At 56.3% G+C, this 27915-nt stretch overlaps 1 protein-coding gene across 6 annotated transcripts; it reads right to left on the bottom strand.

The window, feature by feature from the left end:
* Positions 1-3785: 3785 nt before the first annotated feature.
* Positions 3786-26125, bottom strand: TAFA3 (TAFA chemokine like family member 3). 6 transcript variants are annotated; one of them, XR_005814496.1, is made up of 8 exons: positions 25987-26125; positions 18216-18300; positions 17918-18033; positions 11709-11858; positions 10578-10702; positions 9291-9420; positions 8852-9032; positions 8097-8761 (listed from the first exon to the last, which is right to left on the bottom strand). XR_005814496.1 is itself a non-coding variant. In XM_040536097.1 (7 exons), the coding sequence occupies exons 4-7, from the start codon at positions 18030-18032 to the stop codon at positions 9409-9411; spliced, it is 402 nt and encodes a 133-aa protein (XP_040392031.1). In that variant the 5' UTR covers position 18033; positions 18216-18300; positions 18437-18540; positions 25987-26031; the 3' UTR covers positions 8097-9408. The 6 variants fall into 6 exon arrangements, 2 of the variants coding, with proteins under 2 accessions (XP_040392031.1, XP_040392030.1); XR_005814497.1 differs by lacking the exons at positions 8097-8761; positions 8852-9032 and adding an exon at positions 3786-4087; XR_005814495.1 differs by having other exon boundaries at positions 8097-9032.
* Positions 26126-27915: the final 1790 nt, after the last annotated feature.

Raw genomic sequence — 27915 nt, forward strand, 5'->3', positions numbered from 1 at the left:
CGCCGTTCGTGGGAGCAGCTTCAGCCTGCAGAGAGCCGGCTGTCCTGAGAGAACTTTGGGGACTGAACCGGTGTCCGCTGACCCAGTCTTTGGTCTGACACCGTGTGGCGATGGCACCAGCTCACTTGTCAATATGACTATAGAAAGCTGATATCCCAGCTTCAGCTCAACTAATTAACCCAAATTTCCTTTCAAACAAAATATCACACCGCTTAATTATTTTTTGGCTAACCACTTGCAAATGTCATCAATTACTGGAACATGACACCATTGCCTTTTGTAAGACACTGGAATCACACTCCATGTCACCCTCTAACAGGAGCCTTGTAAAACTGCGTTATTCAGATCGCACATCAGTCACAAAAATTGAGGAGTAATTTGTCAAAGTCACAGCTGTGCTTAATAACAGTCAGGAGATGACTAAGTAATTAATCAATAATGCATTCTCACCTTTTCATTTCTCTTGGTTTCTGTGACTTGCACAGTGGAACGGCTGAAACGTAACAGACTGCGCTGCCTGGTGGCTTTGGAGACAGCAGCTGGGGGTGGGAGGCGCTGACGCAGCCCGGCGTGCACCGGGGTCCCCGTGCTCCCAACCCACCGGATTGCGGATGGCAATACCACTGCCTGCCCGGCCGCACCTTCCCCGAACACCCCTCGCTGTCACGGGCAGGTATCAGGAGGGGGCGAGCAGGATGGGTGCAGCTCCTTGTCCTGCCGCCTGTGCCACACGCGAGGTGTGCGGGGCAGAGCCGGCACAGAAACCCTTGAGCCTTGCAGCTCGCGGCGCCTTCACCTGCTCGGCAGCCATCAGGTGCAGTTTGCAGCCACGCTGCCCTGCGGCTCCCCGCACCCAGAGGGGCCCAGCTCGGCCGCTGGCACCCGCCCGCTCCCCCGGGGCTCCGGCTTGTGCAGCTCCTGCATCCCGGGCCCGCCAGGGCTGTAAATATCTGCAATGACCTCAATTGCTCAGAAGCCTCTTTCAGGCCAGATGGCACCAACTAAAGCCTGGCACATGCTGGGCGTTGTGTGCAAGCACAGGCACCACCAACAGCATCTGGGACAGTGCTGCAGAGAGCTCGTGCTGCTGGCCCACGTGCCTGGCAGACCCTGCCCAAACCCTCTGGATGCACTACGGAGCTAGATGCGAGCTCAAATTTCATGGGTCAGACCGATGCTTTTAACCTCAGTGCTCACCCTGTAATCTAAGTTATCAGAGATATTGTTAATTTAGTCTAATTTCTTCTTTATGTTCTTGAAATAACAGTCTCTAATGCAATGCAAGAATAACCCATCAGTGTAATGAAACATTTCCCTGCAAGACTGAGCTGCTCCTTCTTGGATGACCTAGAAGTGATAATTTGACTAATAAAATGGTCAGATTTGCAGTACCGAGGGGCTTTTCAACTCAAAATCAATCACTTTACATCTATTACTCAATGCTGAATTCACTGAATGCATTGTTGAACTCACTGAAATCTGTGTTAGTGATATTAAGTAATTAGTAAGATTAATGCTCTTGCAGAGCTATAACCTGGGCAGAATCCAGATTGATTAGTGTTAATTATCTTCTGCCTGTTTAAATAATTTATATACTGTTTTCTCTGCTGTGGGAGAGCAGAAAATACCCGAGGAAGACTCCCTTCCCCTGCACGTGCCAGCCCCAGCCAGAGTGTGTCCTCCAGACCCACTGCTCCTGTGCTGCTGTTTGGCCCCGAAGGCTGATGCAGTAATTTATGCATGATTCTGGCTTTCTAATCAAAATTTCATTATTATAAATGATTGCAAAAGTTTTCAGATTCTACATTTTGTCTTTGCAGAGAATTTTAAACACTCTCTAATTTTGTCCCTTGGTGCTGGTATGTGTAATAATCCCGCTGATCCATATTCATATCCCCTCAGCCTTGCAACTCCTGGAAAGATTTCAGATCTCAGGAAATCATATTTTTTTTTAAAGAACTGAGTATCCATAATATTTTTTATTGTCATTAATGCAACATGATTTCAGCCCCTTTAATTATCACAGGACATCGTTCCCATCCTATTTAAATAATTGATTGACTTAGAGCCCACTAATACGAAAGCATCAACAAGTATTTAATTGGATCGTCACTCGATCCTGGCTCCGTGCAGCGCACCCTGTTACCGATGAATCAGTTCGGCGTCTCCCTGCTCATGAAACACTTCTGGCAGCTCAGCAGGACCGTGGCCATGTGCTTTCCCTTCCAGGTAGGCGTATCGTGCCTGGTGCGATACCCATGTGGGCCCGTGGCCCCTGCCTGGGGATGCGGAGCAGGGAGAAAAGCACATTGGGGGCAGCGGAGGTGTGCAAATTTGTCTGTGTTTTCTGTCGGCAGCAGTCAGGAGGGATGTCTGACATTCGCATGCAGGCCAGCCTCACCAGTCCTGCATTAACCTCGGCTCTCACTGATGTGCACAGCAGGCTCCAGCCCCACTTTGCAGGCACTGAACGTGCAGACCCAGGGGCCTCCTGCCCGCGCTCTGAGAGGAAGAGGAGAGCGAAGCTGCGTGGGCTGGGGCATTGAGGCCAGGCAGGATGGGGCTGGCAGCAGCCTCTTGCTGCTGGCCTGGATTAAAACTGGAAAAACCCTTCTGTTGGAGAAAGGAGAGCCTTGGCAAAGACCACTTCTCCCAGGAGCATCTTTCAGTGGCTCTGGCCCCGCAGGCAGGAGCGTGCCAGAGCAGCAGCCAGGCAGCGCAGGGGATGCTTTCAGCAGAGCAGCTCTTGCTTTACGGCTCTGGGGCTCTGGACCTGGAGGTAAAGGATCAGGACCCCATGAGATGGGGGCAGGGGATGCCAAATGGGCCAGGAGAGCAAGTGCTAGATCACGGATTTAATGTGTTCCTGCAAATGTCAACAAAATTATACACATATTTTCATTTTTTACTTATTTGACCCATTAACTAACTACAAAATTTCTCAGTAATCCCCAGCAGATAAGCATCAAAGACCAGATCTATGGTCCTGGTTAATCCCTTTATCATGAAGTAATGCTACAGAAATCAAATACCAGCAGTAAATCGGGAGATTAACAACAAGCTGGGAAATGCTCAAATTAAATTGCAATCTCCCTTGCTGCTTTGCACAAGCCGACAGTGCCATTTCTGCTCCAGACACTGCAGCCTTCCCAGCAGGAAAACAAGGTTAGAAATCACTTTATAGAAATGAGAATATACTTTAATCCCTGATCCCGTCAGTAAATAGTCTGCCCAGAGCGAGCTGGAGCCCATGCAGCCCTCCCCAGCCCTGCATGCCTTTGGCCTGGGGGTGGCAGAGCTGCCAGTGCTTCCAAACGTGCTGGGCAAACCAAAGCTGGAGAGGGTCTGTTCCAGCAGCGTGGGCTGTGCCCTGGCTCCACTTTTATTACACCGTAACATCCAAATTAATATTTTATTCACTCCCTTAAGAACATCCCCACAAATGCACATTTTAATAAAACATGAGGCTGCGTTTTTGGCAGAGCCATCTAATGCTTCAAACAATGCCATCACAGTTTATTAACCAGAGCAAACACTGGGCAGTTGTACTTTTACTAAGTCACAGCATGTGCGCAGCAACAGGAGGGTGCCCACAGCGGGGCCGCGCCGGGAGCAGGGCTGGGGCTGCCTCTGCCTCTCACCCCGGGCAGGGGCATGGGCACGGCCTCGCTCCGACAGGGCTGCGCCTGCTCCTGGGCATGACAGAGGGAAAAACGTCCCCAGTTTCTTAGCAAGAGATGCTAGCAAACTTCAAAATGTTAAGCCTCAGGTACACATGCAAACATGCACCAGTGCTGAAGCCGCTGCGTGTACCTTCCCCTGGAAGCAGGACGAGGCGCACTGCTCTGGCTCTGATACGCTGGCTGGTTTTCTACATTCCTAAATGTGGCACTGGAGCTGCATGGTGAATCTTTTCTGTAGCTGCGGTGATTCTAGCAAAAATCTTGTGGCTTCTGGAAAAGACAAAACTTTTTCTTGTCCTTGTTTGAATCCATTGTAAAAGCAGCAATAAACCAAATGGCCAGACAGGAGCAAGCTGAATGGCAGCAGTGGGATGGAGGTGGCAGAGGTTACTTCTCTCTTCCTGCTACAAGGAAAAGAGATCCAATTAAGTCTGAAAGGAAGAAATTTAAAGGCAGTAAAAGAAAATGTTCCTCCAGCCCTAAACTGGGCTGTTGAACTCATCATTTTAAGAGGCCACCGAAGGCAAGTCTTTGGCGAGGTGATGGAGGGGGCGATGCTGGCAGGAGTAACAAGGGTGGCAACAGCAGCAGCAGCAAAACTTTGGGGAAAGCAAACCGATTTTGGGAAGGGGACAGGCCCCAGCCCAGCACAGAGCAGCCTCAGCCGTCACTCACCAGGGGCTGCAGGAGGGAGAGGCACCGGGGCAGTCGTGCCGTGGAGGCAGCAGCTCCCCGGCTGCGCCACACCGAGTGGGGCGAGCTCCCTGCCACGAGCTCCCAGCCGCAGCATCCCTCGGACAGCTCCTGCTCCGAGCAGCCCCGCGCTGCTGCTGACAGGTAGCACTGATTTATAAAGCAGAAATAAATGAGCCTGCTCTGCAATTTCACCTAATTTTTTCTCCCATTTCAATTTTCTGTCTCTCAGGGTTATGCTGGATGGTTAATTATGTTTCCATCTTATTTCTCAGATAATACACCCCCTCGTACTGCATGTCGTAGCTGCTCTAAGGGTCTCATTTTACCTTTCATTTCACCACCTAGCACAGCTCTAAATTTAATCAGCTTGTAATTTTTGGTATTTTATACATTATGCCTTTATTATTGTGAAGTAAAACGGAATCCTAGTCTTTTAATTCACCCTCTAATAATTCTCTGCCAAACCTTAATACAAAGGGCTTTTTTTTTCCCTGAAGACTAATTAAATAGGGCATAATTATAATACCCAGGGAGATGATACTGAGAGCACCTTAACTGAGATGGTTTCCAGCGACTAACGGCCCCTCTGGCGACTTACAGACCTCGGCAGCTCAAACTCCCCTGGCGGCTCATGTGCTGTGTGGTAACGCCATGCTCAGCAGGGGCTTGGCTGTGCCACTGCCCCTGGGACCCTCCCTGAGAGCAGGGAGGTGGAACAGCCTCTGCAGCTCCGTCTGGGAAGCGTTCACCTGTCAGGAGGGGAGCCGGCAATTTTCAGTATTTGTATACTTTGCTTTGACAGTGGTATACAACAGGCACGGTCAGCACTCAGCAGAGACACCAAGGGGCTATTTATTCCCTAAACCATGTATTGCAGTAAGTGAAAAATAAGTGCTACGGGTGGCTATTACGTGGACAATAAAATGTTTCTATATCAATGTAGGTGTCAAGCTCGGTGCTTCTGTGGAGTGGATCCTTACCATTACGGGCCACTACAATTATGCTTAGCCAAGCAGGGACGCTCCCAGCAGTTGATGGACGGAAGTTGTGTTTGTTATTATAAATAACAGCCTTTCACGGCGCATTTGGCAAATGGGGTTTTGGGCAGGGGGCAGCCTCCAGGTGGGGACTTTACAAATCCAGCCTGACCTGGAGAGGGGGGACAGGGACACCACCCTGGGGCAGCGGGGATGGGGTGCGGGACGTGCTCAGCAAAGCGAGTCCTGGAGACCTTAATGCTCATCGTTTTAGGATCGCTATGAGCTCATTAGCCTCTGCTGGCCAGAACAGACATTTTTCTTTCCCTCACATGGGCTGCATTCAATATCGGAGGGAAGCAGGTATTAAACCAGCACTCGCCAGCCCTAGAGCCCAGTGATCGTTTGAACTAATAGGAAACAGCTGCAGGTCTGGCTGGAGACAGGCATGTGGGCATTTCCAGGTGCAGCTCATTTGCGGTTGAAGATCTGCCTCCAAAACTGAGCCAATTCAATGGAGATCTGCTTGGAGGGCAGCGCAATTGGCGCACCCTTCGCAGCTCATGCACACATGCAGCTCATGGACACTGATGCATGCCAGCACCGGCAGGGCTGCAGGACCCGTGCTCAATGGGGCTTTGCACAGGGTCTAACGAGCTCCATAGCCTCAATGAGCCTCTGCCTGCTGCTGCCTTCCAGGCCTGCTCCACATTCACGCACTTATGGCATCTCTCTGCTTAAATGTCCCTGACCAGAATTCACTTGTACACAGATTAGTCCTAAAAGCCTTGGCAGCAGTAACTGCAGCAAGGAATAATAATGCCAGGGAAACATTGGGAGCAGACCCGAGGGCACGCTCCATGCTTGTGCAGACAGTGAAGTCAGTGCCTGACCTGAGGAGGAGAATCAATTAAAACTTCCAGCTCCATTAGCAGCTGCAAAGGGCAGAGTGAGGAGCAGACAAAAGAAGCCCCTCCGCACTCACAGAACCTGAGGACAGCGATGAAATGCCATTTTCCAGCCAGCCGGATCGAGCCTGAAAGCACAGAGGGACCCAAACGAGCTGCTCCCTGTCCCCCCCCCATGGCGTCGGCTGCCCAGGACACCAGGCAGGGGAAGGGGATGCAGAGCTGCTTTTTCACACACCCCCAGTGCTGAGGGATCTCTTGCTGGTTATTCTGAATTTGCTTCTTTTTTCCACCCTCCCTTTGCTGTTAACAAAGCAAGACGAGATGTCCCAGGTGTGGCTCTGCAGCTGGGGGCACACAAAGCTGCCGGCGTTGTTCCTGCGTCCCCTCAGCCCGTTTCTGCAGGGACGGAGGCTCTGCTGCGCGTCCCTCCTCCAGGAGCTGCCATGTCGTGCTCCCGCAGCCCTCGCCCGCGCGCCAGCAGCGTCCTGCTGCCCCTCAGCCCACTCCAGCCAGCACCACGAACATCAGCAGAAGCTGTTGACAAAACACGCGAGCCTTTTGCTGGTAACAGAGGAATCGCGCGGGGCTTTTAACAGAACAAGCGTTCTCATGGTGCTGGCGGCACGTCGTGGCTGTGACACCGGAGCGGGAGCGGAGAGGTCAGCTCTGGTCAGATCCCGGCATGCTGAAACAGAGAGGCACAGGAGAACTCATCCCTGCGGCAACACCAGCGAAATCGGGACGAGAAGCAACCCGCTGCGCACAGCCCAAACTGTTCCGCTGCGGATCGGCTAAATGAAAGAGTATGCCTCCTTAATGCAACGTGTAATTAGAGAGCGTAAGTCACAGCCAAAAGATTTTATTGAGCCAGAGAATTAGGCAGTTGCATGAGTAATGAGACTAGCCGGGGCTGCAGGAGCCAAGTGGTTCCAGGAGGATGCGGTGCCTCGGGGACCAGTCACAGCCCCGCTCCGTGCCCCACGGCACACGGGGGGGGTTGGGGGTGAGCCCCCAGCCCCAGGCAGCACAGTGCGAGCTGTGACCAGCCCCGAACCAGCCGGGGACCTGCAAAGGCACCGCTCCCTGCAGCTTCTGTCTTTTGTGGTCCCCCTTGCAAATCCAAGGCAATGGGGCAAATGCGACATGAATTTATCCTGTAAGGAAACCTGTGCTGGACAACACAAATATAAACAACAGACCTGAGGGATCTTTCCCTTACCTTTGACTTACAAATCGGCCTCCACAGAATTAAAATCTCTACTCTCATTCAAAACACATTCTTCCTTCTTAGCCTCTCATTGAAGGAATCGAAAGAAAGCCTAAATCCTGCGTACTTTAAAAACACAAAGGACTGAAAAGCCCAGCAAAGCAATTTGATGCATAGGAAAACTGGTGCATAAACGTCTCTGGTCTGATGACAACAAAAATCACTTCTAAGCGTCTGAGCCGCTAACAACGCTGTGTTTCTCAGCCTCAAAGCACCGCGTCCATCACACAAAACGCTAGCACTAACCTCTGCTGACCCCGGCATAACACGGGGAGCCCCGCAGGGCCAGGCAGCCACCCCAGACCCCCCAGCTGGAAAACCAGCACTCGTCAGAGCAAAACGAGAACACACGGGGAGCAAGGGGCAAGCAAAGGGCAGGGAGCTGAGTAGCACCTCAACAGTCACCTCGCCTCACACCAAATGCGTCTCCCCGTGCATCACTGGACTAGCACTCTGCTTACAGAACAGCAGAACCAGTCGATAATAATAATAAAAGAAAACTGTGAGCAGTTCCTCATTAAAGGGGAGCTCTAACAGGCAGATCCCAAGGGGAAGGCACAGTGGCTCTGCATGGACCCCGCTGCAGGATGGGTATGAGGCAGCCAGGGGACAAGAGCAGGGCCCCGCATCCCCACAAGGATCAGGATGCCCCCAGCAATGCCACCCGTGCTGAGCAGAAGGGGCCGCGGCTCGAAACAGCGCTGTGCAGACCCCAGGCAGCACCGGCTGGGCTCAGAGCCGGCACCAGGGAGAATGGCGAGGCGAGGACAGAGCCCCCTGACCCCCCCGCCTTTCTTGTGGGCGGTGAGAATAGTGCTCCTGCAGCCCCCTCTGCCTTGGAATGAAAAGATCTTTTGCAGAGATTAAAATGAATTTAATATTTCCACAGTCTGGTATTTACATCGCGTCTGCAGCAGGTATTGCGTGCCCCGTTACAGAAACGCCCCCATGGCGAGCCCGGCAGCAGCACCACGGGGCCCCCGGTGCCCCCCAGCTGCAGGGCTGGGGACACAGCATGTCCTGGAGGCCTCGAGCTCACGGCCAGGGCAGGGTGTACATGTCATTGTGCTGGATCAGCGCAATGACGCCTGGCTCGGGCTGGTCTCTGGACAGCTCTCTGCGCTGTGGCTGGCGCGGCAGGCCCCGCAGATGGGAGAGGGGTTCCCCCTCCCTTTGTTCTGGGATTGATTGCGGACATGAGCAGTAATTTGGTGCCTGGGACGTGCACTGGGGGAACAGATATTAAACTTGCAGCCTGATTAATGCAATTACAGAGGAAGGAAAAACCAGCAGCATGCTCCACGGAAACATTTTTACCATCTCCAGTGCCGGAGGTGTCGGACGGCACCAGCCACGCCGCCACGCCAGGGCTGCAGCCGCTGCAGGGCCAGCACCGCACTCCCAGCGCCGCGCTGGGACGACTCCGCGCCGCCACCTGCTTCTGAACTCCTGGTGCTGACCCTGATTCAGGATCCTGGAGATGGGGTAACGGTGACTCCTGCAGCAATGATTTTTGCTATTTTAGCTGAGATTAAAGCCTGGTTTGGGGGACCATTGTTTGTCTCTGTAACCATCAACAGCTCTTATGGAGCATTTTATTTAAGAGGATGGGAGAATGAGCCCGTTCCTTGGTCGGTGAGCACGTCCATGGGGGAGAAGGGGACCGTGGAGCAGCAGCAGTCTTGCAGCTGCCTTCAGGCCCCATTCTTGCAGCCTGATGGGAAGCTGGGTGGCAGCAGTTGCTCCGAACCCGTACCTGGCATGGTCCGACAGCGGCGTGGGATGCAGGACGGGAGCACCACAGCACGCCGCACCTGGCTCCGGGACAGCACGGGCACAGCACGGGCGATGCAGCGGGGACCCCCGCAGGGGTGCTATCGGGTGACCTGTGGGCAGAGGGGATGCGATGGGCTGGTGCCAGCCCCCGGCTGCCTTGTGGCACCTCTGTGACACCAAGAGCAAGGTCTGTGACGGGGTCTCCAGAGGCCACGTGCCACCTCCCCCAGCAGCAGATTACCCACGGGGGAAATGTGCCCCTATCTTTTTCTGTTTGAAACAGTTTTCCTGAAGAACTGTTTTTTCGGTGTCGTCTTTCCTAACGCACCGGCTGATGCTCAATGCAAGAATTACGTGAGCAGCCTCAGCAGGTGCAAATGTGATTTGCTCCTTGCATTTGACAGGGTGGTTGTTCCAAAGTTCAGCACATGAATTATTTGTGAACCCCTTGCTCTGGTGACAGCTCCCACTTTGGGGTCTGTCTGCACAGAGAGGCTTCGGGCTCAGTTAGCAGCTGAGAAAAACAAATAAATAATACAAAGAAGGGGAAAAGACAAAGAGCTAAAAGTCACGCTGCAATTACTGGTCAGTCAAGGGTGCCCAGGCCAGAGCAACCTTCTCAGACATCCACAAAAACACTTGAGCAGGAAAGTGCTTTTTGTGCTCCAAAATAATAGCAATAATGAAAAAACCTCCCACATCACTTTTTTAATACAATAATTTTACGGCAGGGGATGTGGGGTGAGAAAAGCTAAAGCATAAGGAATAATTACACTCAACTATATGAACAATGATTACAAAATTATGCAACTGATTAACCATGACATGTATGTAATTACTAATGAGTTTGATAAAATTTTAATTATACCTTGTTCTTTGGGGCATTCAGCAAGCCATGAAAATAATAATCATGTAGCTCTCTGTCACAGATGACTGCCTCAGACGGGGCGCGCAGGCGGATGCGGGGCCGCGCAGAGCAGCCTGCTGCCCCAGGGGCTGGCAGCCCAGGGCTTGGGGCCAGGAGCCCCAGCACGGCCTCTGGGGCTGAACCATGCACCCGTGGGGTTTTGGATGGGCAAAGTGACAGGACCGACACGGGGTCGCTGCTATGGGTGAGCTCACCCTGCCCCTCTGTGGGGCTTGGTGCGCGCAGACGAGTGGCATACACCCAGGAGAAGCGCGGCCCTGTCCCCCCACCAACTCCAGGGACGCTTCCCCGGGTGTTTTAGGAGAAGGCTGTGGGGCTGCTCCTGCAGCACGGACGTACCTTGGTTGTCTTCACTTTGTTGCCGCTGCTGCAGCTCCAGCCTGAGAGGTCGGGCAGGACCTTGCACTCCTCCCCGTCAAGGCAGGGCTCCATCTGACACCACCACTTCTGCAGCACGATGGAGGCTGGCACGAGAGAGGCCGTCAGCGCGGCCTGGTTTGGGCTCATAGCATGGGGGGATGGTTTGGGGGCGCCAAGGGGGATGCACGTCCCCACACAGTACAGCCAGCAGGTCCAGGCCCCTGTGTGGGTCGGGCCCTGCAGGAGCTGCATCCACCTGCTCAAAATGCCTTGGGGTCCTGGCTCTGCAGAGCCGGGATCTGTGCCACTGGGTTGGCTCTGCACAGCTCTGCCCCTCCTAATGGGGGCTGCATTTGACCCAGCTGCTCCCAGCTGCCTTCGAAGCATTGCACTGGCTATCACTGTCCCCAGTAAAAGGCAAAACATCAGCCCTGTCCTCATTCCCAAACGAGCAGGGGAAGCAGCCTTGTTCCCTGACTTGCTCCAAACTCCACCACTAATGCAAAGTGACTGCCTATTACTGCTCAGCTTCGTGAGACTCTTGTCATATATGCCTAGTGAGGGTAAGGAGAAGGGGCTTCCCTATCTTAAGGAAAGGCAACACATGAAAACTATATGGGACAACGAAGGCCTTCCCTGACAATTAATCCAGGCCTTTCTCGGTGCTGTGCAGAACTGCGCTCGCAGGATACAGGCAATTGACTGAATCAATACAGCATTGGCAGAGGCTCCCAGCTGCTCCCGGTAGCTCTACAGTGACAGCACATGATGCCATTTGATAAAATAGAAATGGCCTGAGTTTTGCTGGGTGCTCTTCCCTGGTGACGGTGCTGTGTGGCTAGAGGCACATCCGTGCCTCCAGCTGCAGGCGCGTGGGCACGCAGGGACCAATGTCGTGGCACCCAGTCCTGGTGCCGCAGCATGCCGGGGAGCTTGAGCAGGCAGAGACTGTAGCTGGGCAAGTGGAGGGTCCCCCAAAACACCTCCCTGTGCCCTCTGCTTCACTGCAGCAGCTGGCGGGACCGAGTTGGTCCCGGGGCAGGTTCAAGCAAGCAGAAGCCCCCTGCCACCAGGGAAGGTACCACTGGGGCTGCCAGCTGCGGTACTCACCGTCCACGCAGGATGGGGCCGCCCGTGTCGTCCCCGCCACCTGCCCTGGGAAGCAGGAGCACTTCACTGTCTGGGAGCGTTCCTCGATCTTGTTCTTATTGCAGCACCTGTGAGCCGCGATGACCTCGCAGGTGCCGGGCTCGACGTGCACTGCACGGGAGAAACAGCCACATCACACGGGGATACGGCCCCGGCCCCCCAACACGTGCCATGACCGAGGGACGGCACAGCCCGGCCACAGGTAGGGCTGCCCTGGCCCCCGGGGGGCTCCCCGGGGCTGCTGCAGACGTGGGTCGGTGCCATAGCTCCCCAGCCCACCCGTAAGGGGAAGCACTGGTTCTGCTCCAGACCCCTGTGTCTGAGCTCCCAGTCCGACAGCTCCCACTCCCATCCCACCAAGCAGAATTAACAGCCCTTTGCCACTGCCAAGCCAAGAGCCTTATTGAAACAAACAAGCAAATTAGTTGACTGGGGCTGATAACGAGCTGCAGGCTTTGCTACAAGAGGGGATGGCGCATCGTGTCGCCTTGGGTTCCAGCAGAGGAACACCACCCCCAGACCCTTAACACCGCAGCTGAACACGACGCCCTGCCTCGCTGTCATGCACCACCCTTGGGATGGAGGAGGGAGAGCCAGGTCTGTGTTTCCAGCCTGCAGCGACACAGAAATGTCACGCTGTTCATCAGAAATCCGGGCTATTCTGCTGCTCCCCCCTCCCAATGCCATTAAAATATTAAGGAAGAAAGAAAACTAATGTGCTGGCTTATCACCTCTGGGATCTGGGTTTAGAAGCTAGTTAGCATCGCAAATCAATGAATTTCGCTGGGTAATGGCCCACACAAGCACAATACAAATTAGCCAAACAGGGCTAGATAGGCTTTATTCCCATGACCCGAGCAGAAGTGATCCCTGCAGGACCTGTTTAATGAGCACCGGAGGAGCAGGCTCAGAGCTATGCACCCAGACACCCCCGTGCTACAGAGCAGGCTGTTATTTATGCAGCAGGCAGCTGCCAGGCGGCGAGGGGGAGAAGGAAGCCGCGTTCCTGCAGCGTGCTGTCCCCAAGCGCGTGCCTGCAAGCACGGGTCACATCACCCGTCCTGGCTGCCTGCTGTCTGCCCTCGGCTTGGGGACAGGAGCTTGTCCCCTGCCGCCTCCCAGGGCACAGGCAGGAGCCCCAGGGAGCCCACAACAGGACAGGGGGCTGCGGGGAAGCCCCTCTGCTTCAGATCTCGCCTCCCACTGCAAACACAACCCAAGCGCAGCCACTGTGGGCACTGGCCGGGCCCGGCTGTGCCACAGAGCCCACGGCCAGAATCTGCACACCCACATGCCCTGCGCCCACTGGCAAGGCAGACCGTGCAATTATTCGCCTTTATTTATTGTTATTTCATGGTCATTTTCTTTTAATGAACCATCGCTTTCATTTCTGCCCGTAATAATTACACAATTACCTATCCTGGAAGTATTCTGTAATAGCATCTCTGGCCATACATTTTATCCTCCCTTTTAAATGCCATCATAATTCAGTTTTAATGACGATTTCCACTCTCTGTATGCAGAAATGATAGACTTTGCTGAAAGTGAAAAGGAAAGCAACTCATTACAGAATAAACGTGACCACGCTTTGCGTTGTTTTTATGGTGAATGGGATTTTTCAGGTGCTGAGGAATGTGCAGAGGTGCCTGGGTTTGGCTGCCTGTGAACCCACACTCCCTCCATGCCCTGGGCAGCCCCTCACAGTCACTCACTGCCCCGTGCACCACAACCCACGTCCCCCAGCCCAAACACAGCATTTCTTACCCTCCAACTTGGGTCCTCACACGTGTTTGGAGGTTTGACTTTTTTTGAAGCCTCCGTCCCTGCAGAGCTTCGTTACCATAGCTTGTCCCTGACCCCTCTGCCCCTCCTGCACCGCTCACAGCCTCTTGTTTTCAGCTAATTTAAAAAGGCTCAGCAGAGGGAGAGCTGGGCAGAACTGAGAAATCGCTCATTACAGCCATTCAATAGGAGTTCGCTAACAAGCCAAAACCCTTTTAATTTCCTCAAAAAGGTGCAGCGGGGAGATAAAGGGAAGCCAGCCTCTCCTCGGCAGCACCATGGCTGACTGGATGCAGCACGGGACCCGCAGCCCACCCCACACGGCAGGAGCCGGCTGGGAGCTCGCAGACACCAAGCTCCCCCCGGACAGACGGGCACAGCCATCTCCATCGCCCCCCTCGCTGTAACACCCCTGCCTCCGGCCCTGGCATGCGGGCTGGGGAAGGCAAAACCCCAGGCAGACAGGAGATGCTCTCAGGTGAGATCGCTCCCGGGGCAGCTGGGGGACGTCCTAGGGGAGTGGGGCCAGAGCCCCCCAGCACCGTGACACGTCTCAGCTTCCTGAGCTCCACAAGGGCTACAAGGGCTCACTGCCCTCCTGCGCCGTGCCCGCAGGTGCCAAGGGCCAGTGCCGGGGACCTCTCGCTGAGCAGGCCGAGGTTTGTGGGTGCTGCAAGATGCGGGCAGACCCCAGCATCAGGCACACCCTGGCAGGAGAGGCGGGCAGTGCCTGGGGCTGCCCAGCCACCGAGCGGCTCCTGGTGTGGGAAGGAATTGCTGAGAGTTTGAGCACAGGCACGGGGACAGCGACTGCTGCCCCAGGGCTCCCTGCAGGGCTTCTCTTGCTGAGCAGCAGGGAACTTTGGAGCAGATAGGGCTGAAAAATGCAGGCCCAATGGTGTGTTTAACACCAAGTGCAGGAAACCCCAGAGAGCCTGGGACAAGCTCCAGAGCTGCTGGCACGCTTCTCCCTCCTATTTAACTGCTACTCCCCTGCTGGAACCCTTTAAGAATCTCTTATCTAACAGAACCGTAAAGGCATTGTAAAAGCACAAGGGTTTTGAATCCTGCATGTAAAAATAAAATAAAAATGCTGTCCTACTCTGGCTGACCTTTAAGTGAGCAACAGAACATGTTTTTTTATGGCACAACCTGGAATGACACACTTTGTCTCAGGGAGCTGCGGGCACTGCTCCACATGTTCGGTGTAAAATATCTGCTCGCTGGTGGGAAGTTGCAAAATGAAGTCAAGTGCAGTGTAAGTGCTGGGCAGAGCCCAAACCCTCAGTGTCCAGAAGGGCAGAGCAATGCCATTAAACCACTGCACACCCTTGGGAGGGCTGCGAGGCACGGGGGCACCAGGCAGGGGCCAGGAGGGCAGCTGGGTCCCAGTGCCCTCGGTGCACGGACGGCGCAGCCTGGGGCCGAGTGCCCATAGACGGCCCTGCATGGCAACAACCCCACCACTAATATTCCCTAAATAATTAAAGTCTTAAAAATCACTACTGCCTTAGATACATGCATTATTTAAAAGGTTTTCGGAGAGAAGCAGGCCTGTTTTTATTGCTCATTATCACTGCACGTCAGCTGAGATTTTTTTTTTTTTTTTTTACTACCTCTTCATATCAAAACTTCAGATCATACTCCACTCCCCTCTGTGGCACGTGCAAGTGCACACACACCCATGAACTGCTTATCCAAATCTGCAAACAGAAAAACAGACGCATGGGCTGCGTGGAGAACAGCTGGAGTTGTGCTCACACACGAGAAATAAACTCGCACGGGCACACTGCAGCTGGAGGACACAGCCACCACCACACAGCGTCTCCCTCCACAGCAGGGGCACCAGCTGCAGCTTCTAGAGAAGATGGCTTAGGAAAACATCCCAGCTTGATTTAAAGGCTGTGCGTGAGGGGGAAACCAATGTCTCCCCACACAAGAGGGAAGCTTGCAGAAGCACCTCACAAATAAAAGCCACTTAGCTGCTGTCCTCACTCAAAGCAGCGACACGCCGGCCAGTAAATCTCTAAAGATATCAGAAATCAGTGCTCTCCTTTCACTCAGAGAACCTCATTTCCTGAGAGCTAGTCCCAGCTGACCAGGTCTTTACTTCTGCCCTGTGTTGAGTGATGAATGCAAAGGAAGGCAAAAATGGCACTGATTATCAGCATTAAGGGGCTTATCTGAAGATGCTGGGGCCACCTTTGTGGGAGCTGTATGTAGACAAGCAAGGCTTGCTCATCACGTAAAGCTCACCGAGTTTTATGTGGGATTAAATTGCTGGTGAATCATTCTTCACTGAGGAGTCTCCTTTTCCATTTCCAAATGACTTAGTCTCTGCACAGGGTTCACGTGGCTATTTAAATGCAACCAAATACACCGGGACACACTGCTCTGCTCTGACACATTAGCACATTAGCATTCTCCACGTGTGAGGTGAACATAAGTGATCAGACCTTATTTCCCAAGCCAGATGCTTAAAATGCATTGTTTTCCCGAAAGGCTAACGAAGAAGATCTGCACACATTCTCTCCTTTCAAGAAATTCATGAGCTCGAAGGCTCTGAGATGTGGCTATATTTTTGCAATTGCATATTTTCTTCTGCAATTTTTCATTTTCAGGTGCCACACCTGTGACTAAACACGATACTATACATGGCCAAAAGCACTGGATGTGTCTATCCTTCTGTGCGTGCAATTCATCAGCACCTCTGACTCTGGGGTTTGCGGGGTGCAGGGGTGCAGCCATCCCATCTCACACTGCCACTCCAACTCCATGTGCAGAAACACAACGAGGGCTTTCCAGGAGAAAAATGTCATTGCAACTAAGAATGCAACCTCATAAAAGTGCACTCCCAACATGACCTTTACTAAAAAACTGTCCTAAATGAAGAAAAAGCACAGGACAGACAAGAGGGAAATGAATCCCATGAACCACAACAAGCAGACTAAAAATTCCTGCTTCAAACACAGAAATTCAGCCCAGGAAAGCAAGAAGCTGTCAGTGCAAGCACGCAAAATTCCTTCAGTAACCAGAAATGCAGGATGTACGGGCAGAAACTTTGCTAATACATAGACAAAGAGTGAGGTCAAACTTTTAAGTATTTGCTCCTATTATGCCCTGTTTGCTGTGGGTTAGAATTTGCTTGAATAAGAAGAACAAGATTTGGTCCGCTGTGGATAAGTCTTTGCGAGTGAAAAATCCCCAGCCCTCTGCCTGCGAACACATGAATACATAAGTGTTGTCTCCTCACATATGGAGAGAGATTTATACATAATTCACACCCCACAAATACACTTGGGCATTTGCACTTTTAAACCTCGGTGAGTCGCGGCTTTATTAATTCCAGGCCTGACTCTTCCCCCAGGAAGCACCTGTCCCTCCAAACTGCCCTTGGCTGCAGGGAAGCAGGGCTGGGCATTGGGACCAGCTCAGGAGCCCGGGGCTGAGTCCTTGTGCCCAGGCTCACGCACTCCTGGAAGGGAGCACAGCACCTGTAGAGCCTGCGCCAGCTGGGACGGGCAGTGGGAGCTGGCCGGAGCAGCGCTTCTGGGAACCTGTCCGGCATCATCCCATGGAGCAGACACTTGCACACCCCACAGACCTGCCTGCCACAGCGCACCCCTTGGCTCCGGAGTCACTCCGATGCAAACACCCCACGGGGCGATGCCCCACGGCAGCGTTTTTGGTAACGGCTTCACTTCGGGCCAGGCAGGATCCCACCTGGGTCCTACAGGTCACCTGCCAGTACCTGGGGAGTCCTGAGCTGAGGCCAAGAAGTAATTCCAGAGATGACTGAGGAATTTTATCTTTTCATGCACCTGCGGTTAAGGTGAGGGCAAAGCAGGTAACTGCTGACTAGCTGGTTGATGGAGTCACTCTGGAAGATATGTTTTGGTTTTAAGCAACGAGGATGGGGATTATAGGATTAGAAGTGCTTTAACTGTCAGGGAAAAACGACAGAAATAGGACAGGGTTAGGTGTGGGGTCAGGCAATAGCACAACTATTTTCAAATTAACCCTTGAATGCCATCTAATAAGGTAATAACCTGGAAATACGGACACAAAGCTTTGCTTTCCAGCTCCACAGAGCAGCTGGGCTCACCAAACAGCAGCTTTTAAATAACCCACGTTAGATGCTTACAGGGCACAGCTCCAGCTCACAGGTAGAGGGGCCAGGAGCTCCCCGCATGCGCAGAGCCCTGGGGGCCTGGTGTGCAGTGGCACGGCCGCGCGGGAGGCACCGTGACTGGGGACCTCGCCCTCCCACCCCGGTATGGGCTGCGTGGGGCCACATCACCCCCACAGGCTTCACATGGCACCCACCGGGGGCCCTGGGACAGCGTCGCGGAAGCGCGTCGCGTGTGGACAGACGTTGCTTCCCCTACCTGAATGGCTTCTGTGGTGGGTGGAGGCCAGTGTCAGTCTTCCCCATAGCGTGGTAAGGCAGAGAGTGAGCACTAAAACCCATTTGCTCAAGCTTTGTATGTCTCTTTCACTCATTCTACCAAAAACAAGAAGAGAGAGAGGCGTGCAGAGGACGAGGGGCTGCGGAGGGGCCGGGTGGCAGGGGCACAGCCACAAGCAGCGGGGATGCGCCCGCTTCCCTCGTGCTTCGTCAGCAGCAGCCACAGCTGCAGGACAGCAAGAACCACGTCGGCAGTAGCAAAGATGAGCGATATTTACCTCTTACTGGGGCTTCACGCTAACACCCGTGCATCTGCCAGCCGCAGGTAGAAGGGGTCTTTGCAGGGGGCAGACATCAGCGCATCTGAAAGGGGAGAGAGAAACATCGCGTGGGTGTGCTGCCGGCTGGGCGGTGCCGGTCCCTGCGGGGCTGCAGCCAGGCACCAGGGAGGGCACGAGGCACAGGGGACAGCGGGGCAGGTGCCCACAAGCCCCCCCACCCGCAGCGGGACATCCCCGGTTGCTCGGCCTGTGATGCTGCTCGCCCCGTTTTACGCCAGCGTGACTCCACCTGCTTCAGAGGAGTTGTTCCATATTTTTACTGCTGAGAGAGCAAAATCTGGCTCGTTACGTTATTAATGCTGATCACAAATACCAAATACACACTAAGTGCATGCGGGAAGAGGCAGCGTAAATCAACAGTGAACCATTCCTCCTCCCAGCAGGGAGGTCCCTTACAGAGACACCCAAGTTTTGGTTCCCGCGGGCTGGGCACTTGCCACCAGACAGACAGACCAACCAACCACCAGACAGACCGCCAGACCTCGTGCCCCCACCAGCCACCCTCCAGCTCAGGGGGCAAGCACCACACGTGAGCTGCAGAGCCGAGCAGCCCAGGCAGGCACGGCACGGGGCCAGGAGCCCCGCCACAGCAACGCCGGCTTCTGGGGCCGCTCTTCCCTGCGGCACTCTCACAAAATTTGTAAGAGCGCACAGGCACAAAGCTGCACCGTTATCTCCGAACACACCTGCTCCCCCGTAACAAGGGCTGGCACTTCGTACCCACCTGCTTATCTCGCAAATGGAGCAGCGCTGCTCTGCCAGGGATGCTCACGGAGCAGTGCAGCGTGACCAACTGTGCCAAGGGGACAAGATGCTGGCTCCTGACAGGGCTGCCCCTCTCCCAAAGCACCACGCAGGGTGCAGGAGCTGCTGCCTCCCAAACCCTCCCTGTGACCAGCCACTGGAAACAGCTAGGAGCTGGCAAAGGAGCCCGCCGGCCTTGGCCCATGGTGCTGGGGGGCACGGAGGATGAGTGGGATGAGGTAGGTGGGGAGCAGAGACCCAGGCTCCAGCAGGGACCCCAACAGTAGCTCCCCGGGCCCCGAGCTGCGCCTGGACCAGCAGCATCCTGCTTCTGGCTGGCAGGCGATTACCTCCCTGCCCTGAGTGCTCTGCAGTGAAGGAAGGGAAAACCACAGCACTCACACCACGACCTGTGCACAGCCAACACCCGCGTGGGAGAGCTAGCACTCCCTCCCACGCCACGCTGGACCGCTGGGAAGGAGCCATGTTTTACACCATCTGGAGCCCTTCAGGAAAAATCCAACCCCCCCAGATTCAGTGTTTCACTTTAACTGCTTGAAATATGCTCTGCGTAATATTTATCAGCTGTGGCCCCAAAGGTGGAAACAGCTCTGGGGCTCTGCAAGAAGCAACAGGAGAGAATAGCCCTGACAGCAAAATCTCTGCCAGGTGTGATGACAACTTCACGGCCTCGTTCATCGCCTGCTGAGATCTAGCAGGGTCCCGGGCAAGTAACTGTCCCGCATAAAGCTTCAGTACCAGATCGTAATTTATTGATGAGAGGCCACACAGATGAGCGGTAACAACGCTGAGGCTTGGGAGCGATGCAGGCGCCATGCGGGTGGGAACCTGCCCTGTGGGATTGGGATTGGGATTGGGATTGGGATTGGGATTGGGATTGGGATCGGGATCATGCCCATGCCCCAGCCCCAGCCCCAGCCCCGCCACTCGCAGCGCAGCAGCCTGCTGGGCATCAGGACCAGCCGGGACTGCTGGAAGAAGAAATCTTTAATTTCTAGCAATCTTCTAAATTGGTGTCTGTTCCAGCCCAGGCTGGGATGGTGAAACATACTCATATAATGAAGTGCCAGAACAGAAAACACTGACATTTTTAATCAAAACAAAGTGATTTGAGGTGGTAAAGGGCATTTCTTGTTTGAAGCATTTCAAAATGAATTGGTCTCTTTTAAACTGACATTTCAAAATGAAAAATATTTCATTCCAAAATGCTGATTTAAAATGATATTTTTCCATTTTGATTTTCCCAGCTGAGAAAAAAAATCAGAAAGTGTCACAAAAAAACGTTGATGTTCTCCCAGAAGAAGAGTGATCTTGATAAAGACACATTTTGGGCTAGAAAAGAATTTAAGGCAAGAAAATTCTCTGTATTAGTGCTGCGGGATAGCCAGCAAGCACACCGATGTACAGACCGTGGAGGGCACAGCTCTGCAGGCGACCTGGTCACGTCCCTGCCCCGCTGGGTGACAACAAGCCCTTCTGCCCCGCAGCCCAGCTCCAGGGGCCCTGGGGTGCTGCCAGAGCCTGAGCTTCCCAAGGGTCCTGCACCACATCCCCACTGCTGCCGAGGCTGTGGCCGCCCCAGGGCCGAGGGAAGCAAAAGGGGACCCGCACCCCACACCTGAAGCGATGGCAGGGAAGGGGCTGGGAGCCACCCACGGCATGGCCGGGACCTGGCTGTGCCCAGAGGGCTGAACAGTCGGGCTGGGAGGGACATCCTGACCGAACCCCCCCAGGGTGCCCCACTGCCAGGCACTTCCCTCTGCTGCTGCACCCCGTCCCACCGGGCCCGCTCCCCCTTATCTCACGGCTCCGTATTCCCAGCTTGCAGCTCGCCCCGAACAGCATGGGAGAGGTGCTGAATGCTAACGAGCGGCAGCACGGTGCTACCACAGACGTGGCTGCTGATGAGCCGGCGGTGGTCAGGCAGCGGCAAGCAGGGGCTGGAGGGGCTGCGGGACCAGTAATGGGCCCGGCCCGAGACGCTGCGTCGGCCGAGCGAGCCCGTAGGGCGAACGAACTTCGAGGGCGAGAACCCCGTCCTTGAGGTAGGAGTGAACGGTCGTGACAAGGCTGGGCCGACTGCCTCGCGTAAAGCCGTGTTTAGGCAACCCCTGGCAGGTCTGTCAGCTGAATCTGATCTGCAAGAGGTTTCCTCAAAGCGTGCATTTCCACACAGCGCTCTGCACTGTGATAATCCCTCCAGAGTTGTCACAGTCCATCTTGTAAATATTGACACCAGCTTCAAGCCAGCACCATTTCCTCAATGAAAAAGCAAACAGCCCTCGGAGCTGCTCCGGTGGCAAGGCTGGGCAGCGGGGACACGGTGCTGTCCTACACCTCCGCACGCTCCCATCCCACGGGCGTGTGGGGCCTCCACAGATCTCCCAGCCGAGCCAAAATGCAAGCACGCTGCTCGCCTCCACCCTGCACAGGACAGGGATGCGCTTCCAGTGTGAACTATATTTAGCTCAGAAGGCTGAGCTGTGTTCTATAGCCAGGGAGAATAAATAAAACAGGGAGTTATCAATAATGCAGCCCACACCATCCACGCCGCACTTCGTGGGGAAGCCACCACAGCAGGCACAGCGCTGGTGGTGGCGCAGCCTGGGGAGCACGTGGGTGCTGCGAGCGGCGGAGGCACCGGGTGCCCCAGCAGCAGGGACTCAGCCCCACAGCCATCGGAGCTGGCTCCGCTCCTCAGCCCCGCGCTGCCACAGGCACTCGATGCTCTCACTCACGCACAAATTCCCCTTAGAAAAACACAGCTTTGCAGAAATTGCTATTTTGACAGTTATCAACCTCCATCATCGTGAGACTGCAGCTACAAATGTTTGGTCTGACTTGAAATTTTTCAGCCTGGAATGTCATTTTGAAATGAAGAGTGGTGTTCTGGCATGTCAAAGCACTTAATTTTGATTGAAAATATCAGTATTCTCTGCTCTGTTCCATTTTGTTTGGAATTTTGTGATATTTTTCATTAACATTTTTGGTTAGCTGTTTTCTACCTATCCGGTCCAAGCTGGGACCCGAAGGAACTGCAAGGTGCCCGAGCCTCTTCAAAGATAAATCTCGGTCACAGCCAGCGTGCCAGAGCCGAGTTTGGCTCCAGGTGTGCCCGTGTCCCTCCCATGTGGGCACGGGGCCACCGCGCCCCGGAGCACGCTGCTCCTGCGCCCCCCTGGCACCACGCTGCGGGGCCAGCCCCGGTCAGGCCGTCAGCCCCCGCCTGGCCAGGATGCCCGGCGAAACACCTGGGTGCTGCGGAGGGCACCAGGCTCTCCTCGTGCAGGCGCCTCCACCCCTGGCACACGCGGCCGGAGCAGACCAAGGCGGGGAGCAGGAACCCCCCTGCCCGGGCAGGAGGAGCGGGCACACACCAGCTCTCGGGGCCAAGCAGAGCCCCAGCCCTCCTGAGCACCACAGTGCTGCCGCCTGGCTCGCGCTGCAACCCTTCACACAGCACTTTCAATTTTTTAGCACGTTTGTTAAATACAGCACAGAGCTATGTAGGAGGAAGTGCCAGTGAACTACGCAGCAGTTAATCATGAGCAGCCACGGGGATCTCGGCACTGAAGCACTGCTATCATTTCTAAGAAGTCACAGGATGTGGAACCTGGAGACTTCTTCTGCCTCTTCATTAAAGCGGCACGTAAAGCTGTGACCTGCAGCCAGGGCTGCTCCATCCGCAGCTCCGCTGGAGCGCAGCCCGGCGCCCCGTGGTGCTAATGAGGGACTCTCTGTCACGCCAAATTACACTCTGAGTTTTGGGAGTCTGGAGCCTTATTTGCCAAGGTCCGTGTGAGCTGGATAATTATAGTTAGCAAAATTCCACCCGAAAAAGAAACAAAAAAGTGGGGGAGGCTGGCATTTTCTGTGCCAACTAACACAAGAACTCCCCACCGCAGCTCTAACATCACCAACCTTTGCGCACACCTACAGATTTCCAGTATTTTTAAAGCTATTTTAGTCCTCCTGCTGTTTCAGCACACCTTGGAACCTCGGTGTTTCTGTTGGGCGTCAGAAGAGGAGCGTGCTTTGCTTCCACAGAGCCCCGGGCAGCCCCACACCCTGGCCAGAGAGGAAACCTCCGCAGAGTGCAGCAGGCACAGAAACCTTTCTGTGAGTGCTGCGGGAGCCCCCATTGGTGGGGGCAATTTTATTTTGGAACTTCCCTGAAGCATTGTCAGTCCACCTCAGCAAATGCCCCCACTGCGTGGGAGCCAGGAGCGCAAAGCTGCAAACTGAAGGGAAGCGATGAGCCCAGAGCCATTTTCTGAACAGGACAAAGAGCGAGGATAGGCAAGCCCTGCTACTGAAATTACACCGAGCGGGCTGAGGAGCTCCCTCAGCCCCCGCACCACGGGTCTTGCTAGGAAGGCACACACGCTGCGCATCACCGGCGCCTGTCGCTCAGCATCACTGACACCAGGCATCGGGCGAGAGTAGCAACCCGCGCGCAGCCAGGAGCAAACCCCACAGCCGCTGCCAGCCTCGCATGGCCCACGTGCTCGCACCTCCAGCGACTGCCCCGCTTTGCAGTGCTGCCTGCGGTCACGCTGCTTCGGGCAACCAGGAGGCAGAGCCCACAGGCGCGGGTATCCGGGCACCAGCCCCCTGCGGGACACCGCACATCCCCGCCGTGCCGCACCGCCGCCCAGCGAGCCTCGGACAGCGGTGGCCGAGCTGAGCCCCCTGGTACCAGGGGGAGGGCTGGGCCCCCCGGCCCTCCCCTGCTCCGTACTCACAGGCGCTGCCCTCCCCTCGGCCCAGAGCGCAGCTCTGCTGGCTGCACAGCAGCAATCGCGGCAGCATGGAGATGCTGCAGAGTCTCCAGAGAAGCTGACGCCTCATCAAAAGATCCTGACAAGCGACGAGACACCTCCACGGTCCCCCGGGAAGGCATGGCACAGGCTCCGTCACGGCTCTGCTGTCAGCAATGAACGGGGGGGAAGCAGCAGGGTAGGTCTGGCAGAGAGGGCCAAACTCTCCTCACCCAAGGCTGGAAAAATCAGCATGATCCTCTATCCCAGGCAGGCGAGGAAACAAGACCTGCACAGGCGGTGAGGTTCGGGCCCTCACCTCCGCGAGGCTCTGCTGCTGAGCATCCTGGGGACAAGCTGCAAGCCCTGACCACGGCCGGGGGCCCTGGAAGCAGGATGCTGCCACCCCCGGACACAGCCTGACAATGGCAGCACCCTTCATACCCACAGCTTTGGGTTACTAGTGCCAGCCAGCAGACTGGCTACATCCTAACTCCCTCCACAGCACTAATGATGCTTAATTAAAGGCCAGGTTGGGAAGTCAGAGCTACTGAGGCTGCAGCTGCAGAGCTGGGGGAAGCGCGAGGGGGCTGGCGTGCCCACTTTGAGCTCCAGGCTGAGCTGAGCCCTTCCGTACACTTCACTTTAGCTCTTACCCTGGGTATGCTTGCAGGGTCTGTTCCCACGGCCCCGCAGCCCCGGCGCCGGGCAGGACTGTGCCCACGAGGGCAGCGCCAGGCGCGTGCTCGCCAACCCGGCGGGAAGGCGGCAGCGGAGCTGACACGAACACAAAGCACTCATTCCCACAGGCGTGCTCTCTCCTCCTCTCCTCTGTGCTGACTGATTTCCAGCTCCTTCCTCATTCCTCCAGCATCTGCAGCATTTCCTTCCCAGCCAAGGTGAGCAGGAGAGTTTTTAACTTTAATTCGGCCCAAGCACGTGCCTGATTCCTGCCCCCTCGCTCAGTGAGTCCCATCCTCCTGCTGCTGCTGGCGCTCTGAAGGTCAGCTCTGCTGACAGCTCTAACCTCAGACTCATCCAGCGCCAGGAACCTCTCTCTGGCAGAGCATGGCCACGCATCGGGGTGTTGAAGCCCAAGGTCAGCAGCAGCCAAGTCAGCCTTGTCAGCGGAGGAAGGCAGAGCACTTGACAGCTCAACTTTCCCCAGCAGACTCCACTTCTCACCCGTGCGGGCTCTGGGTGTGGGTGCCCAGCACCGGTGGGCTGTCCCAGGGCACAGCCATCCCACACGGCCACGAGCTGTCCCAGGCGGCTGATGGCCCCCCAGCCTCGCACTGCGCTGACGGGGATGGCACGAGCAGGGCACGGCTGGTCTAGTGGTGCTCCTTCTCCCTACCCAGTGCCGCAGCACGCACCCGCTCCTGCCTGCCTCCAGGACGGGGCTGGTACAACTCGTGCCCCCCCAGACCACGGAGCCTGCCCTCACAGCCCCAACTGTGCCAGGAGCTCCCCTCCTGCACCCCCGGAGCCACTCCACGATCCAGCAGGGAGCCAGAACCAGATCCTCCCCTGCCAAAGGAATTGTACCAGAGACGAACAAAGCAGAGGAAGATCCAAGCCCGCATTCCATCCGCTCCTGCCTGAAGCTTTGGCTGCAAGGGGCAGCTTGCACCAAAGCAAGGCAGCGGTTGGTCTCATGTTCCCCTTCCAGGATGAGGATGCATTTTAGCACGGCTGTTACCCCTCAGCTCCCAAGCAGCACTTTGTCTCCCCAAACTGCAAGCGGCTCTGCGGGTCCGGGCAGAACCACCACACCGCCGGGACACGGAGCAGGGCCGGCCCCAGGCCCCGCTCGGGGCGAGCCCCCCCGGCCGGCCGGGGCTGCGCGGGACGCGGCCGCTGCCTCCGGAGCCCCGCGGTCGGTGCCCGACGCCCGAGCCCCTCGCGGTCAGCCTCGGGGGAAGGATCCCGGCCCCGCCGCCTTCCCCGGCCCGGCTCCCCGGTGACGGCCCTCGCTCGGCCCCGACGGGGCGGCCCCGCTCCCCGCCGCCCCGCTCCGGGCACCCCGGCCCCGCCGCGGCAGGCAGGGGCGCGGGGCCCCGACGGCGCTGCCGCTCGGCCCCGGCCCGCGGCGCCCTCGCAGCCTGCCCCCAACTTTCGGGCCGGGCCGTACGGGGCCGTACCGTACCGTACCGTGCCGGGCCGGGCCGTGCCGCACGTACCTGCCGGTGCCGTCCGTGCGGGCCGGGGCCGCCGCTGCCCATGGCCGCCGTCCGTGCGCTCCGCCGTCAGCGCCTGCTCCGGGGGCCGCTCGGCCGGGGGCCGGCTGGCATCGCCGGGCGGCGGCAGCGCTCGGCTCCGCTGGGCTCGGCGCGGCGGGGCTGGGCGCGGCGGGGGCGGCGGGGCGCGGAGCCGGGCGGCCCCGGTGCCCGCGCCGGCGCGAAGGGGCGCAGCGCCGCCTGCCGCCGCCCCGGCACCGGCACCGGCACCGACACCGACACCGGCACCGGCACCGGCACCGGCACCGGCACCGGCACCGGCACCGGCACCGGCGGGAGCTCCCGGTCCCCCCCCCTCCCCCCGCCCCCCGGCCCCGTCGCGAGTTCGGGCTGGAAGGGCGCGGGCCCGCCCCCGTTAGCCCCGGGCGGTCGGTGCTATCAGTCAGGTAGATTGGAGAGCTTCCTGACCCCGGACCCGTCCCTCCCTCCGAAACACAGCGTGCGGCGGCCCCGGGACTGTCCCGGGAGCGGGCTGGGCAGCACGGCACGGGACAGACGGGCGGACAGACAGACAGCGGGTCCCCCTCCCGCAGCACCCCCCACGGACAGCAGGACCCCGGCTTCCCGGTGACCCCACCAAAGCCGCAGCTTTCCCAGAGCCGACAGCTGCCAAAACCGGCACCGATCCGCGCCCAGCCCCGCAGGACACTCGCACGCCTGGCACAAGGGACCGAGAAACGGACCAGGGATGGTTGTGCCCCCACAGCAGCTCCCAGACGGGCCCCCAAACAAACCCTTGTGGGTCACCCCAGGACAGAGCTCTGACAACGGACAGCAGCAGGCTGTAAAACAGCAGCAGACAAGGAAAGCGAGGTCAGATCTTCACAGCGATTGCTGCCATCGGTGTGTGGCACTGAAGGGACAGGAGTTGGTCTCACAGCCGCAGGTCAGCTGGGGAGACAGGTTGGAAATAGGTATAAGTCATTTTCTTTGCTTTATCCCAAACAGTTTGCGTCTTTGTGTTTTGAGGACAGCTCACAGTTTACTCCCGGACCTCTCACGCCACCAGCCAGCTGGGAGCTCTGGATGGGGTAACCCGGAGGAGGAAGGTCTCAGCAAAGCCCAACCTGAGCCACAGACCAAGGGCAGCTGTTCAGACAACCCGCGCGTGGGCAGCTTGCAAATCTCATGGCTGTTTTCTTTCCGTGAGATCACCAAAGCCTTTCCACGTCCCCTTTCCCCAGCCAGGGCATCAGCCTTGGACTGGGCTCTGCTGAGCCCCCCGGTGAAGTGCCAAGTTCAGGCCACCCTTGCCAGGAGCTCCCAGTGCCTGGGTTTGTACAAGCCCAGGCTGCCCCACAGCGGGGCTCCTTGCTGCCACCCAGCACCCTCTCCTGTGGCTTTGGTGCACACTGGACCCGGCCTGGCTCCATCCTGCTCCCCTGGGCTGTGGCTCCAGCTCCTCCCATAGTCCGTGCGTCTGACAAGCCTCATCGTCTGACCTGGTTTTCTTTCTCTGATCCAAGCAGTTTCTGCAGCCACTTAGAGCAAACCACAACCTCTGTCTCCACAGGCCTTCCATCCAATGTCTCCAGCTTTTTTTTTTTTTTTTTTTTTCCTAGGAAAGGATGCAGGACAGACAGTATTCCCCACTGGGAAGGTTTCTCTCCCCTCCACGGATCCGCAGCAGAAGCCCAGGCTCATCCCTTTCTAATCTTGGTTTGATTTATAGCGTCTCCAGTCCAGATCAGTGAAAACGATTAGTGCTGGAGGAAGCTGAGCACAGAGGCACTGCCTGGCCCCAGGCAGCCCCGATGCAGCTGCCTCCTTGGCCTTCTCCCTGGGCAGAGGCACCCTAAGTGCGTGCAGGAAGCCAGGCAAGAGTACTCCTGGTATTAAGAAGCCCTCGATAAGAGCACATTTCCTCTGCTA

Source organism: Cygnus olor, chromosome 24, assembly GCF_009769625.2.
Source record: "Cygnus olor isolate bCygOlo1 chromosome 24, bCygOlo1.pri.v2, whole genome shotgun sequence".
In the NCBI taxonomy this organism is placed as follows: Eukaryota; Metazoa; Chordata; class Aves; order Anseriformes; family Anatidae; genus Cygnus; species Cygnus olor.